The sequence below is a fragment of the Microcebus murinus genome, chromosome 17 (assembly GCF_040939455.1).
Source record: "Microcebus murinus isolate Inina chromosome 17, M.murinus_Inina_mat1.0, whole genome shotgun sequence".
Lineage (NCBI taxonomy): Eukaryota > Metazoa > Chordata > Mammalia > Primates > Cheirogaleidae > Microcebus > Microcebus murinus.
Window position 1 is genome coordinate 38,343,009 of NC_134120.1, and position 13,877 is coordinate 38,356,885.

General features: G+C 36.2%; 1 protein-coding gene across 2 annotated transcripts in view; it reads left to right on the plus strand.

Annotated features, from left to right (window-relative positions):
* DSC3 (desmocollin 3) overlaps positions 1–6,707 on the plus strand; it is a 47,754-nt gene extending 41,047 nt beyond the window's left edge. The window contains exons 15-17 of one of the 2 annotated variants that reach the window (XM_075993579.1): positions 3,487–3,744; positions 5,759–5,801; positions 5,884–5,969. In XM_075993579.1, the coding sequence (XP_075849694.1) occupies positions 3,487–3,744; positions 5,759–5,785 (285 nt within the window). In that variant the 3' untranslated portion in view covers positions 5,786–5,801; positions 5,884–5,969. Of the gene's footprint in view, positions 1–3,486; positions 3,745–5,758; positions 5,802–5,883 lie in introns of both variants that reach the window. The other variant, XM_075993578.1, reaches the window with a different exon arrangement.
* The last annotated feature ends 7,170 nt before the right edge of the window (positions 6,708–13,877 follow it).

The following is a 13,877-nucleotide window of genomic DNA, read 5'->3' on the forward strand; positions in this document are numbered from 1 at the left end:
ATTAGGGGAGAGGATATAAGAGGGACGTGGGAGAAGGGACCTTCCTACGCTGCACTGAAGATGTTGGATTTATTTTCTTGGTAAGGGAGAGCCAGGCAAGGTTTTTCTGCGAGAGAGTGGTCTAATGCAAGCAGGGTGACGCTGAGTCAATAGGGGGGTCAATAAGAATAGGAAGATGTTAGGGTCGGGGAAGATGAAGACTTAGGACCTTTTGAGAGTTGGAGCATGAGATAATTCTACCAGGAGGATGGTAATTGTATTATTGAGATAGGGATGAATAAGGAATATTTTAAAGATATAAACGACAAGGTTGTTGACTGAATGAACTCAAGGAACAATGTAAAAGGCCTAGTTGAAGCGGCAGAGGATCTAACCAGGGATAATGACTATATATTAGTCCTTTTCTGTTTCTCAGGGTGAAGATGACTTTCTTATTCCCTATTTCCCTCTTTCAACTCTTCCCCACCATCATGCAAAATCATAGTCTGTCTCTGCTTGACATGTCTGCATGTGGAACCCTATGATTGTCTCTTTAGTCAGAAAATAGGTTTATTCCCTTGATAGTCCGTGATTCATAGTAAATTCTTACTTTATACATAAAAATGGAAAGAATGACTTTACTTGTTCTTTGCCATTTTGTGTTAGAGCTGATGGTATCGATTGGCCATTTTACCATGTTCGCCTCTTCTCTGTTAGGAATATTTCTAAAAAGGGCCTGGCATTATGAATTTATATAAGAAGATGATATTAGGCAACTTTTCCTAAACTATAACAAAATTTCAAAGTGAATATATAAACTCACTTTAATGAGTGAAGGTGGTGATTTTAGTTTTAGGTGTGAGTTTCAGTTGAAGGCATTCAGATGGGGTTTTGAGTTGGGTGAAAAATTTGGAAAAGTAAGTCTGGAGATTACTGACATGGATAAGGAGTTGTTGATACTCAGCAAGACTATCCTTTGGGGAATGCAGGAAATGGATGTAGGCAGGAGAGAACAGAGAACAGAGTATGAAAGCTAGTTCTGTGGCCTTGGCATCAGTTTTGGTTTATTTTCAATTCCCCTTTCATTAGCTTAGAAATATTATCTCTGAAAATGTATTCATTATGACAAAATTATACTGTGAAGTAGATTTAATAATCAGGATTTTTTAAATAGAATTTTACTGTATCAGCAACCTAAGTAAAAATATAGGGTAGCACTGCCACCACATGGCTACTTTTCAATTCTCTTTTCTGGTATTATTTTCTAAGGCAATGAGATAGTACGTATGACTTTGGTAGATGTATTTCAGGTTCAGGAAATCATCTGAACTTGAAAAATTTTCCACTTTAGTTAGAGATTCTGCATTTTCAATAGAAAAAATTTAAATTGATAAGAAGATGGCACAATGGAACCTGAATATAATGGATGTTCTTGTCATGAAAATAACATAATGATTTATAATGAAAACCGACATGCTGAGATCACTGCTATATCTGTCCTATGGCTCAGAGGGTTGGACTGAAGCTCCAATATTAAGTTTTATTTAATAAAGTCCTTTTTATTTTCAAGCATTTCCTTGACTCTTTGTCACCCTCTAGTCCCCTCCATATCTCTCTTTTTCTTTGTAACTGAACTTTTTGAAAGAACCATTTATCCTTGATTTTTCTATAACATTACTTCCTGTTCACTCAGGACTCCTTGGAAATTGTTTTGACAAAGACCACCAGTGGCCACTCCAACAGGCTTGGATCCAATAGGCTCTTACATTATTCGAACCTATTTTTATCTTGTTGTGATTTTTTTTTTAACATTATTGACCACTGTCTCCTCACTGTGTTCTCTCTGCATGACTTCAGTCCTGCCTCTTTGGTCCCTCTGTTATCTCAGTGTCTGTTCAGATCATTTCTGTCACAGCTGTATATTTCTGTTATGTGCCCCTCAAAACATGATTTTTTCTTGTGTTTTTTTTTCTTTTTGTTCACAGTTTTTTTCTGGATATCTTATCTGTTCCCGTGGCTTCAACTATCACCTATTTGGTTGTGACTCTGCTCTCTCACTTGAGCTCCAAATGCACATATTCATATATTCATCTGGGACATCCTACGCGTTTCTCAAGTGCATCACATTCAAAATTAAATTGCTCACCCTTCTCTTGTACACAAACACATCTTTCTTCCCTATTTTAGTGATTTGCACTGTCTATCTAGTTGCCCAAGTAGAGCACAAAGTAATAATTCCTGACTGTCTTTTGCTGCCTCATTCCTCTGGCCTCTAGTAGACTCTCTATGGAGCCCCTTTACTTCTTTCAATCATCACTGCTTCTACCTTGGCTTAGGTCCTTATCATTTCTTACCTGGAATAATTCAGCAACCTCATCTGATCTCCATGACACTAAATCTGTCTTCCACATTACTGCCTAAAATGACATTTTGAAAATGTGTTCCTGTCTGAAATAAGTTAAAATACTTTATGGTCCTCATAATTTTCATGATAAAGTCTCCATTTTTTTGCATGGTATATATAGATCTTTATATCCTCTGATCTTTTATAACCTCTCCAGCCTCTTCTCTCTCTCACCTCTATGGTAGCTATTCTCAACTGATTAAAGATGAGGACCTCGAAGTGCCCTGCTTGCCTTTGCCTCCACACCTTCCTGCAGGCATTGCATTCTTCCTCCCTCTTGTCCTGGTCTTCAGTCCCTCAGCTCAGGGTTGGCCCAGCCTACTCCACTTACCCTCTCAGGGTTTGAATTTTAATGCTCTACCCCTGTGCTCTGGTAGCATTCTGTGCTCACCTATATAGTAATCTCTTTCTTAAGATAATTATCTATTTTTCTGCCTCATTGGAGTAACCGATTCTTGGAGCCACAGAGGGACCATGCCTATCTTTGTATCCCTGTGCTTTTGCATCTGCTATGGTTTGAATGTGCTCCCCAAAGCTTATGTGCTGGAAACTTAATCCCCAATGCAACAGAGTTGAGAGGTGGGATTTTAAAGACGTGCTTAGGTCATGAGGGCTCTGCTCTCATGAATGGATTATTGTGGGAGTGGTTTCATTATTGTAAGAGTTTGTTATAAAAGTGAGTTTGGCCACCTCTTGCTCCTCTCTATTTTTCTCTCTCTCTCTTGCTCTTGCTGTCACTCTCTTCTCTCTTGCCCTCCTACCTTCTGTCATGGGATGACACAGCATGGGCCCTTGCCACATGTGGGCCCCTCAGTTGTGGGCTTCCAGTTTCTAAAACTGTAAAAGAAATAAATCTATGTTTTTTATAAATTACTCAGCCTCAAGGATACTGTGATAACAGCACAAAATGAACTAAGACGGCATCTGGGCACATAATTTGATAAAAGTCTGTTGAATGCAAGAAAGAATGAATGAATGAATAAACTGTTGAATAAACATTCTCTTTCCTTTGCTTTCTTGTAGCTACTTGGCATTCATTTCCTCTCAACATGAATGGTTTTATTTTTTATTTTATTTTATCTTTTATTATTTTATTTTTTCAGTGTTCTGCCAATGGATTCACGACCCAGACCGCCAACAACTGTAGTCAAGGTTTTTGTGGTACTATGGGATCAGGAAACAGAAATGGAGGGCAGGAGACCATAGAAATGGTGAAAGGAGGACACCAGACCTTGGAATCCTGCCGGGGAGCTGGGCACCATCACACCCTGGACTCCTGCAGGGGAGGACACACGGAGATGGACAACTGCAGATACAATTACTCGGAGTGGCACAGTTTCACTCAGCCCCATCTCTGTGAGGTGAGTTTCCTTAGGTGTTTTGATCTAAAGTTTCAATATCCAAGTGCAGAACAATAGGAAATTGAAATTAGCATATATTTTCAGAAAGTGCTTTTCTAGATTTTTCGATATTCCCTCTTTTGCTTGCTCTGTTTATTTTTCTGTGCTCTTTGATTTTGTTATGTTATGTAATTTAAAAGAGATTTTATTTCATCTGTCATATTTCACTTAATTTCTAAAATCCCATAAAAATTGGAGGTTTCTAATGTCTTTCACTAAAGTTTGATTTTTAGATGTGCCTTTACCTCCTAAATATAGAAGAATATGATATAAAAGAATGTGAAAAAAATTGCCACAAACTTTCCAAAATCAAATCTGTATTTCCCTGTGAAAACACAAACATCTGTATATAGCTTTAGAAATTCCATATAACATATAATAATTTTTTTGTTTTATTGTAAATTGATATATATAAATGAGGTACAAAACAATGTAATGTACAAAAAAATATGTATACAATGTAGAATGAGTAAGTCAAGCTTATTAACATACCTATCACCTCAAATACTTATTTTTTGTGATGAGAACATTTGAAATTTATTCTCTTACCAATTTTGAAATGTACAATATATTATTATTAACTGTAGCCACCATTTTATGAAATATTTTTAATATATAAAGCACCAGACAAATATAAAGGGTTTTGATTCAATAGAAAGCAAGAATGTGAAAGAAAGGAGGGATTAAATAAAGAGTTCTCAGCCCACATCAAAATGCCCTGGAAGTTTTTAAAAAATACGAATGCCTTGACTCCACCCTGAAAGATTCTAATTTACTTGGTTTGGCTTTTTTTTTTTTCTTTTTAAAAATTTCTCCGGTGATTCAAATGTGTGGCTAGGTTAGAGAGCCACTGGATTAGATATTTTTCTGTTTCTAAGTTTTCACCTCTTTTATCAGAGGATCCCAGTGCCACTGTTGCAGAAACACTGGGCCAGAAGCCCTTCATGTTTGCGTGGACTACAGATGGGCAATAGGCTGTGATAGGGCTGTAGGTTATCACATAGCCATAGCATTTTTTTTTTTTTTTGGTCAAATTAAGATGTTAATCCTTTTTCTATTTTTAAATAATCAGTATTCATGTAAGAGCAGATTGAGGTGGAGAGAAGCTTAAGTCACACTCTTAGGAATGTCCTTCAGTGTGCACATCAGGTGATGGGAGGTAAAGCTGTCAAGGTCATGAAGAAAGACACTTGGTAACTTAAGCTGTGCAAATGAGCTCCAGTGTAGCTAGAGAACACTCAGGTGAGGACACTCAGCTGAGGCAAGGGAGGTGGCACAGCAGTTTGACAAGTTGGCAGACAGGCCAGTGGCAGACAGGGTAGATGTGGGCAAATGCTTGGCCTCTTCATTACAAAAGCCCAGTTTTTGCAGGGTGGGTTATGTTGATTACTCTAAATTCACTAAATTATTTTGTGCGTCTCAATATTTTGCCATATTTTGGCTATCTTGGAAACTTGATTCCAAAGCTAATGTGGTAATTTTTACCTACTTTCTAACTACATATAATAGCAATTTAAGTTACCATTTATTGTACATTTAATATGTGCTGGACATAATAAGCACATTTTATGAATTATTATGTCATCATTAATTTCCACAATAATCCTGTGAGATGGTCACTGTCTGCATTCCCATTTTAGATTTGAGAAGAGTGAGATTTAAAGATGTTTAGTAACTTGCACAAAGTCATATAGCTAGTTGGAAAAGCCAGAGCCTTGCTTGACTCAAAACCAGGACTGTTGGATATCCAATCTCAAATTCCTAAACACTATGCCTTTTGTCTATGTTTTACAGTCTAGCCTGATTTCCTAGATATAAAATTTAGAAATAAACATTTAATAATAACCTGAATGTACTTAAAGATAACATTTGTTTAGATGATTTTTTATTTATATGGATTACTAGAAATGTAAAATATACTGACTTTATGATATGATTGTGATAGAGACCAATCATGTGCATTTTTTGTGTGTAGGAATCCATTAGAGGACACACTGGTTAAAAATTAAACATAAAAGGTAAATAAAAAAATACATTTTATGTTCATATGTTTAAGTTGTTGAAAACAATAATTCAATTCATTTTTTTGAAATTTTACAGAAATTACATCAGTGCAGTCAGAATGAAAACCATGTGCCATCTCAAGATTATGTCCTTACATATAACTATGAAGGAAGAGGATCCCCAGCTGGTTCTGTAGGCTGCTGCAGTGAAAAACAGGAAGAAGATGGCCTTGAGTTTTTAAATAATTTGGAACCCAAATTTATGACGTTAGCAGAAGCCTGCACCAAGAGATAATATCAGAGTGCTACTATTAAGTCTTTCCCAGACATTCTGGTGGTTTCCCAAAATAATATTGTAAAGTTAAATTACAACATATATATATGAATATTGAATACAACATATATATGAATAATGAATATTTTGTAAACTCTGAATTATGCTACTCACCAATTTGTAATTTTAAAGCTTAATTTGTTGCTTATCTTGTTCAAGAAGTACAAAATATTAACATAGACAGTCTCATACCACAGCATTGGAATTAAGGTCTATAAAGGATCTGCTGTTCTTTACAGATATTTTCCGAATAAATGTGTTGGGCAAATACTAGTCCAACAATAGCTAAGCTATGCTACTATCACGTTATTATATACTCACTTCAAGTGATAGTTTAAAAAATAGACAAGAAATAATAAGTATCACTGTTTGAAGAAAGTTTTGGGAGAGAAACAAGACTAAATTAAACTAAAAAGATTGCAGCTCATGAAAAATTGGTATCAGCCCTCTCCCCCTACACCACTCTCAAATTCTTCATTTGACTTAAGAGGCAAAATTTATTGATCAAGCCCTGGAGTGGCTATTTTCTGTAGGAATATAGTTGGAAATTAATATGTTTATGTATAAAATTATTGATTGATGCAACATTTAAAATGAAAAGAAAGAGAAAAATGGTAATAACTTAAAATGAGGCTGGGGTATAGCTTGTTCTAAAGTAGGGATTCAAGGTTTAAAGAAGAGAGTTTCTTAGGCCTAGTTCTTACATACTGCGTGATAACTGAGCATATCAGGAAATAATTCATGTCCATTGGTGTAATTTGTTTGAAATCGTAAACAAATTAAATTTTCTGGTTTCTGTGGGTAGAAAAGAGGGAACCACATGGAACAGTAGATTTGCTTTGCAGTCTTCTTAAAGATTTATTTTTGTACCCACAAATTAGTAGCAAACTGGAAATACCTACCACAGATAGGACTCCCTGCTTTCTGGTTTCGAGATTCCAGAGATGAGCTATTTTTCTTGGGTGCTAATTCTAAAAACTTTTTAAAACGTTTTTCTGCTGAAATTATATCTTCTATTACCATTCTCTCTCTCTTTTTTATTGACCAACATTTTTTAAATTTAGAGCCAAATAATCACATCCTCTCAGAGAGATAGAGGGAGGTGGGGGGGAAATCTTGCTGAAAGTGACGTGTGGAGAGTGATTGTTCTCAGACCCAAGCCCACGAACCTATTACTGCTTACACAGTGTTCTTTTTGTTTGTTTGTTGGCTTTTGCTTTTTTTTTTTTCCATTTCTTTTCATTTCTTTCTTTTTTTTTTTGACAGAGTCTTACTCTGTCACCCAGGCTGGACTGCAGTGGTGTCATCATAACTCACTGCAGTCTCGAACTCCTAGGCTCAAGTGATCCTCCTACTTCAGCCTCCCAAGTAGTTGGGACTACAGGTGCATACTACTATGCTGGGTATTTTTTTTTTTTTTTTTTTTTAGAAATGAGGTCTTGCTGTGTTGCCCAGGCTGGCCTTGAACTCCTGGCCTCAAGCTATCTTCCTGCTTCAGCCTCTTAAGGTGCTGGGATTACATGGGAGAGCTACCAAGCCTGGCCTACACCATGCTGTACTCAGGGCCTGGGAACTACAAAATTTCATTTTCCTCATTGTCCTGTTTTACAGTGGCATTGGTATCATTTAAGGAAATCCAGGACTGAAGGGCCCTCTTCTTTCAGCCCGCTGCCACCATTGCCGTAACACCTTCAGTAGAGATTCCTTTAGGCGGCCAATACTCCAGATTTTCAGTCATCCTTCAGTGTGAATTAATTTTTATCAGTTTGCTTTTTTATAAGAAATTTTAAAATAATAGAAGAAATAGACATTTTTAATGTGGGAAAGGAAAAGATTGAGTTTCCATTTTGGACACAGGGAACCTGGGGAGCAGTCAGAGAGCAACATGAAGACCCAGGCCTTCCCACGGCAGGGAGAGAGGCCAACAAAGGACATGACAATTTTCCCGAGGCCCAGCCCTGCCTTTTGCTTCTTTTCTCAGGCCAGTGGCAGCTGCCATTTGATTTTGGTTAAGTATCAGCCAACCCCTTCTCCACGCCTCACCTTCTGAGGAGTGAGGAATGTAGGAGATGAGAGCTGACCACATGATGAGTCCAAAGGCATGTGCAGGGCGGGCCTAAACTGGGCGTGTAGAACAAACCAGGCATTCATGGGAAAGGCCGTATTCCTTCCCTTGCCCTCTGGGCACTAAGAAGGTCTTCAATTAAAATGTGTATCTAAAATTCCGATTTGATTGTACATTGTCTGTTTTCCAATTTGCCCCTAAAATCTAGGTGTTTTTAGACTTAGACTTTTAAAAGGGTAATTTTCCTTTTTAAGTCTTCTTAGTTTAATGGAATCATTTTTAACGTGTGAAAGTTCGATCCTATGAATTGGGTCAATCTTGTCACATCTGACTAAAACAGAGTGGAGCCAGGAGGAAAAAGAACTCAGGATACCTAACACCACTCCAAGAATGTAAATCTCTGCAAGCTTCATTGCCGAAATTGCCTGCTGTAACCTGAAACCAATTTTATCTAATGGCCACTCAAACAACCGGCTGTGGTTTATCTCACCGCCAGTCAAAACCTGCCATTTCCCAAGACCTTAGGAGTGCCAGTGAATTTGCTCAAAGCACAATACATAACATCTCCCTTTTTGTAAAACCTCTAATTTTCCCTTTGCTCTTCGGACATTCTGTAGACCACTTGTTCTGTGTGTATACCCCAAATTGCAATTCATTCCTGCCTAATAAAAGTTTTACAGATTGTAGACATTTGTCTATTTATTTGACTTTGAAACATGTAGTATTATTCTTTCCTTATTTGTGTAAGGTGAAAATTATGCTATTTTAGTGTGCAAGAAAATAGCTTTTTAAAACTTTCATTTTTTTCCCCAGTGAATGATTTTCAATTTTTTTAATGTAAATTTACAGTTTTTTTTTTATTTTCATAAAGAAGCAATTAACTGTCTAAACGTAGTAGGGTTATTTTGCAATGTTTTAAATAGAACTTTAATTTTGCTATTAAAAGAAGTTACTTTGCTTGTAAAGAAACGTGGCAGGTTAAACACGTAAAAATTGGATGTATAAAGTAATATTTACAGATATAGGATGTAATAAAACAATGTTAATTTGGTTTCTTGTCTTTGCTATATTTAGAGATTAAGTGATTCCAAGGTGATCATGTTGCAAAATTGTGCTTAAGGCTGGCATGGAAGTAGAAAACCTCAATAATGTCTTTGTTGTATTAGTGGGGGCTATTTTAGAGAATGGGTCTGTGGGGTGGGGAACCTGCAGCCTCCAGGGCACACGTGGCCCTCTAGATCCCCAAGTGTGGCTCCTCAAAGGCTGCACTCCAGGATCCAGAAGGCCACATGTGGCCCCAAGGCAGTAGGTTCCCCACACTTTGAATTGTATATTGAATTTCCATTAGGTATAAAAGGCATGAGAAGGTGGTTGCAACTGCTGAATATTGCAGAAATAATACACCGATAAAGAAATTTTACTTTGAGGAGCATTGTAGTCAAGGTAAAGCATTATGAGTTAAAAAATCGGGCAATGTTCCAGTCTTGATTCTGCCACTTACAGGATAGATAATGCCTGAGCACTAATCTCAAGATGATCCAACCAACTAAGGTGCTGTGTGCTTCATAGCAAATCTTTTCCTCATGTATGAGTGTACTCTCCCACAAATGTAAGGCTGACCATTTCAAAAATGTATTAGTTATATCAAAAGCCTCAAATTTTAATATAATTTGTACCACAATTGAAATTCCAGGAATTTTATTGTGATTGTTATTTTTGTGGGTGGCTTCAAGAATGTTCATTGGATTTTTGTTTGTAATAGTAAAACACTGGACAAATTCCAAGTGTCCAGCAGTATTGATTAGGTTGAATATTGGGTCCTAATGGCTGAGAAGCATGAGCCCTAGAGCCAGCAGGCTTGGCTCTGAATCTGGATTTGCCATTTACTTGCTGTGCGACCTTAGAAAGACTACTTATTCCCTCTCTTAATTTTCTCATCTTTAAAATCAGAATAACAATACCAACTCCGTGAGATGGTAGGGATGATTAAATCAGTTATTAATATATTTAAAGCACATAGAACATTGCATGTAGTAGAATTATAAGTGTTAGGTACATAGTAAAATTAGGTAGTTGGATATACTATAAAACAATATCTAATCTCTTTTCAGGGAAAAAATTATGCTTGTACATATAAAAAAATTCCTGAAACAAATTATTTCCAGACAATGGAATTATAGATGATTTATGCTTTCTATATTGATTTTCCACAATGAACATTAATAACATTTTTAATTTACCAAAACAGTTAATAGCAGGCTAGACAGCTTCTTTTTGACTCTTACATTATTTAGAGTTAGGATTGGTTTCATGGACAGAAAACTTAAACAAATAGTATCAAGATTAAGTTTGTAGACCTTTCTAATCTGATAGTTTGTTTTGATTCTACAGGTTGGAACTTCAGACCTTTCATTTTCCCTTTACTTAAAAAAAAATTGTGGTAAAATTCATAAAACATAAAATTAACCATTTTAAAGTTTTCAATTCAGTAACTTTTAACACAACATTCAGAATGTTGTGTAACCATCACCACTATCTAGTTCCAGAATATTTTTATCACCCCAAAAGGAAACTGTTTAAGCAGTCACTCCTCATTTCCCCACTCATTAGTTGCTGGCAACCATTGAACTACTATTTGTCATTATGGATTTTCCTATTCTGGACATTCATAGAAATGGAATCATATAATACGTGGCTTATGTCTGGCTTCTTTCATTGAAATTGAAAACTTTTGTGCATCACTTTCCTTTGGAAAGAAATCCTGGAATATCTGAAAGGACTTGTCCAGACTTTTCTCAGAAACAGTATGACTATTAGTCTTCCATCAAATTCAAAATGAGTATTTCATAAAAATCAAATGAGATAAAGCAAATAACCTTATATTACTTGGGGTAATATAAGTAATATAAGTAAGTAACTTATATTACTTATATAAATGGGGATAATAAGTATAACAATATGTACTAATACGTTATTTGTAGAAACATCATGTATTCTTGCCAAAAATTTAGAGATATAAAAATTGGTTAATATAAATGACCACCAAGAAGACTGACAATCCAGAAGGTTTAGTTGGTAAAATTTTATATAAATAGCCCATTGATCAAATGAATCAATTTTACATTGTAAAATATAAGCAAAAATATTTACTCTTTCTAAAACTATTTTAATGAAATAGTAAGAACAAAAAATAGGAATTTAACTTTGCTGTACAAGAATTTGGAAAATCCAAATGGCTTAATTTTATTTGAGCTGGAAAATAGTTTCTAGACAGAAATTTATCAATTTGGGCATAATTCTGATTGTATTGTCCATACTCAAAAGAGTAAAATCTTCTAAAAAGTTGACACCTGTGTTGAAAACTTGCTTTAACCTCTCTGTTGTTCAGATTGGAACTACCCAAATGGATCCTTCTTTTTGTCTACCTGCCCTATACACTAGTCAGCATGCTGTTCGAAATAGAAACGATTCTGGAGGGTAGTCTGCTAAAAACACACGCTATGTTGCTATGCCAGAACACTTTCTGTGTAACACCATTAAATGATCCTTAGGGAGTCTTTGTCTAGCCTTTTTACATTCATGACAGAGAGGGGCCTGCACTAAAATACTAACCCCTGCTTGAAAATAAATACACCAAAAAAGTAGCAGCATCATGTCTACTTAAAAACTATTATATTTGCCATTATATAAGATGCTCTTTCTCCCAGACTGTCCTTGTTGAGTTTCAAGAGGAGCCCATGCCTCTGTCTGCTGGATGCCCCACGTTATATTTTCGGGGTAATAGAGAAGCTGCAGGATTTCATATGGGATATGGGGGAGAGCTGGGAGGGTGGGGAAGAAATAAATTTTTCCCCCAAAGCATAAGCTTGTAATACCCACACACGCAAAAATCTGTAACATGCTCTTTTTTGCTGATAGTTTAATTTGTTCTTACTCCCCAACTCCCATTCCATTTAAACAACTATGCCCTCCTGTGTTTATTAGATACTTATGAGTGTACCATAGAATTAACATAGATATTCCAGGTCTGATGATCCCAGGGGAGCATGACCAGAGTAAGAACGGTCCCAGGGACCACCTGTGTAAGTCAATGATCAAACACCAGATGTTCGTTCCCCTTACCCCATAGGAATAGGTGACACTTACATTCAACCACAGAAAGCTTAGGGTGAAGATAAAATCACGTGGGAATGACTGGGATTTATCTTCGACCATGTTGGCTCAATAAAGACTTGAAATAGAGATTGATTAATAGAAAAATAAAAGGAACTATGTTGCTGGAACATATGAAAAGGTTCTTACTATTCAAACAAAGGAGCAATTGCAAATGAATGAACACGAGGTAAGAAACATTTCCCTTCAAGAAAAACTGGTTTACATGTTTTGTTTTGTTTTGTTTTGTGTTAGCTAGGTTAGTTCCATGTGAGTTCCCAAGGTGGGAGAGCCGTGGTTCTGCCTTTGCCTCTGGCTCCCACGGTCAGTGGCTCCTATTCAAGTATCTACAAGAGAGTGGGGGACACGCCCTTCAGTGACTCACCCCTATCTTGTGCTTAAGAGCAAACAGGATCAGACACCTGGGACTGAACAAACATCGTTGACAGTGCCAGGAAGCATGTTGTTATTACACATAACTTCATCAAAAGTAGAAGGATCTTCAGAAGCCAATTTGAAAAAAACCCCTAAACTTAGGCAGAAATACCTGCAACTTACCTGTTCTACAATTTTTCTCTGCCTCCTGTGCACAAGGAAACCATAGTGGGAGGAAAATATCCACTATGGATACTATGAACCAGTATTTTTTATTAGCCCAAGCTAATTAGATGCAATATAATTCCACAAGGAACCTAAATATTTTGTTATGAATTCTTGCATAAGTTATTTTGATTTTATTGTTTACTTTTCAAAGTACTTTAAGATAAAATGTATGCTGTGTGCCATAAATGTATATACATTTAATTTACTAAAAGATAAATTTCATTTTAACCTTAATAAATTCACTTCCTATAGATGTGTAATCTGAGTCCATATAGTTAAATTGCATTACTGGTTATAAAATTGTGCTGTGACATTGAAATTATGGATTATAGGCTACATGAGTTTCTGTGACATGATGTGACAGGTTCCAAGCTAAAGGGCAATTTCACAGAAATTCCTGGGACATTGAAATTTCTCAGTTTTTTTTCTTGATATGAATCATCACAGACAAGTTAAAGCAGACATGGTAATATAAGGTTATTTGGGGAAATGCAAAAAATGGCTTAAGCATTTCTCCTTCTAAAGCATAGAGGAGAAAAAAAAAGGTAGAGAGAAAAAAAGGGATGTGAATTTTCTTGGAATCATATGGAGTTAGTCACATTTTTGTTCTGTGATTCTAACTTGGTGACGTGGGTTATATCTGATCTATAAGGAAAGTGTTGTCTCAGAGTTAAACATGAATCTCTTCCTCAGCCTGAATCTTGAAATGCTGTATTCTTCAAAAGGAGGCCCCACTCACCTCACCCTCTTGATCCAGAAAGATCACATATCATTTAGAAGGAATTAGATTTTATTTGTTAACGTAGACTACCAATGATATCATCAATCACAAATTCAGATGTAGAAAATATGCCTTTATTTTTTCATAAAGTATGAAAATTTTTACTTTTTATCTTAACACCCCCTTCCCCCATTTAGGTGGGTGGAAAGAATGGAA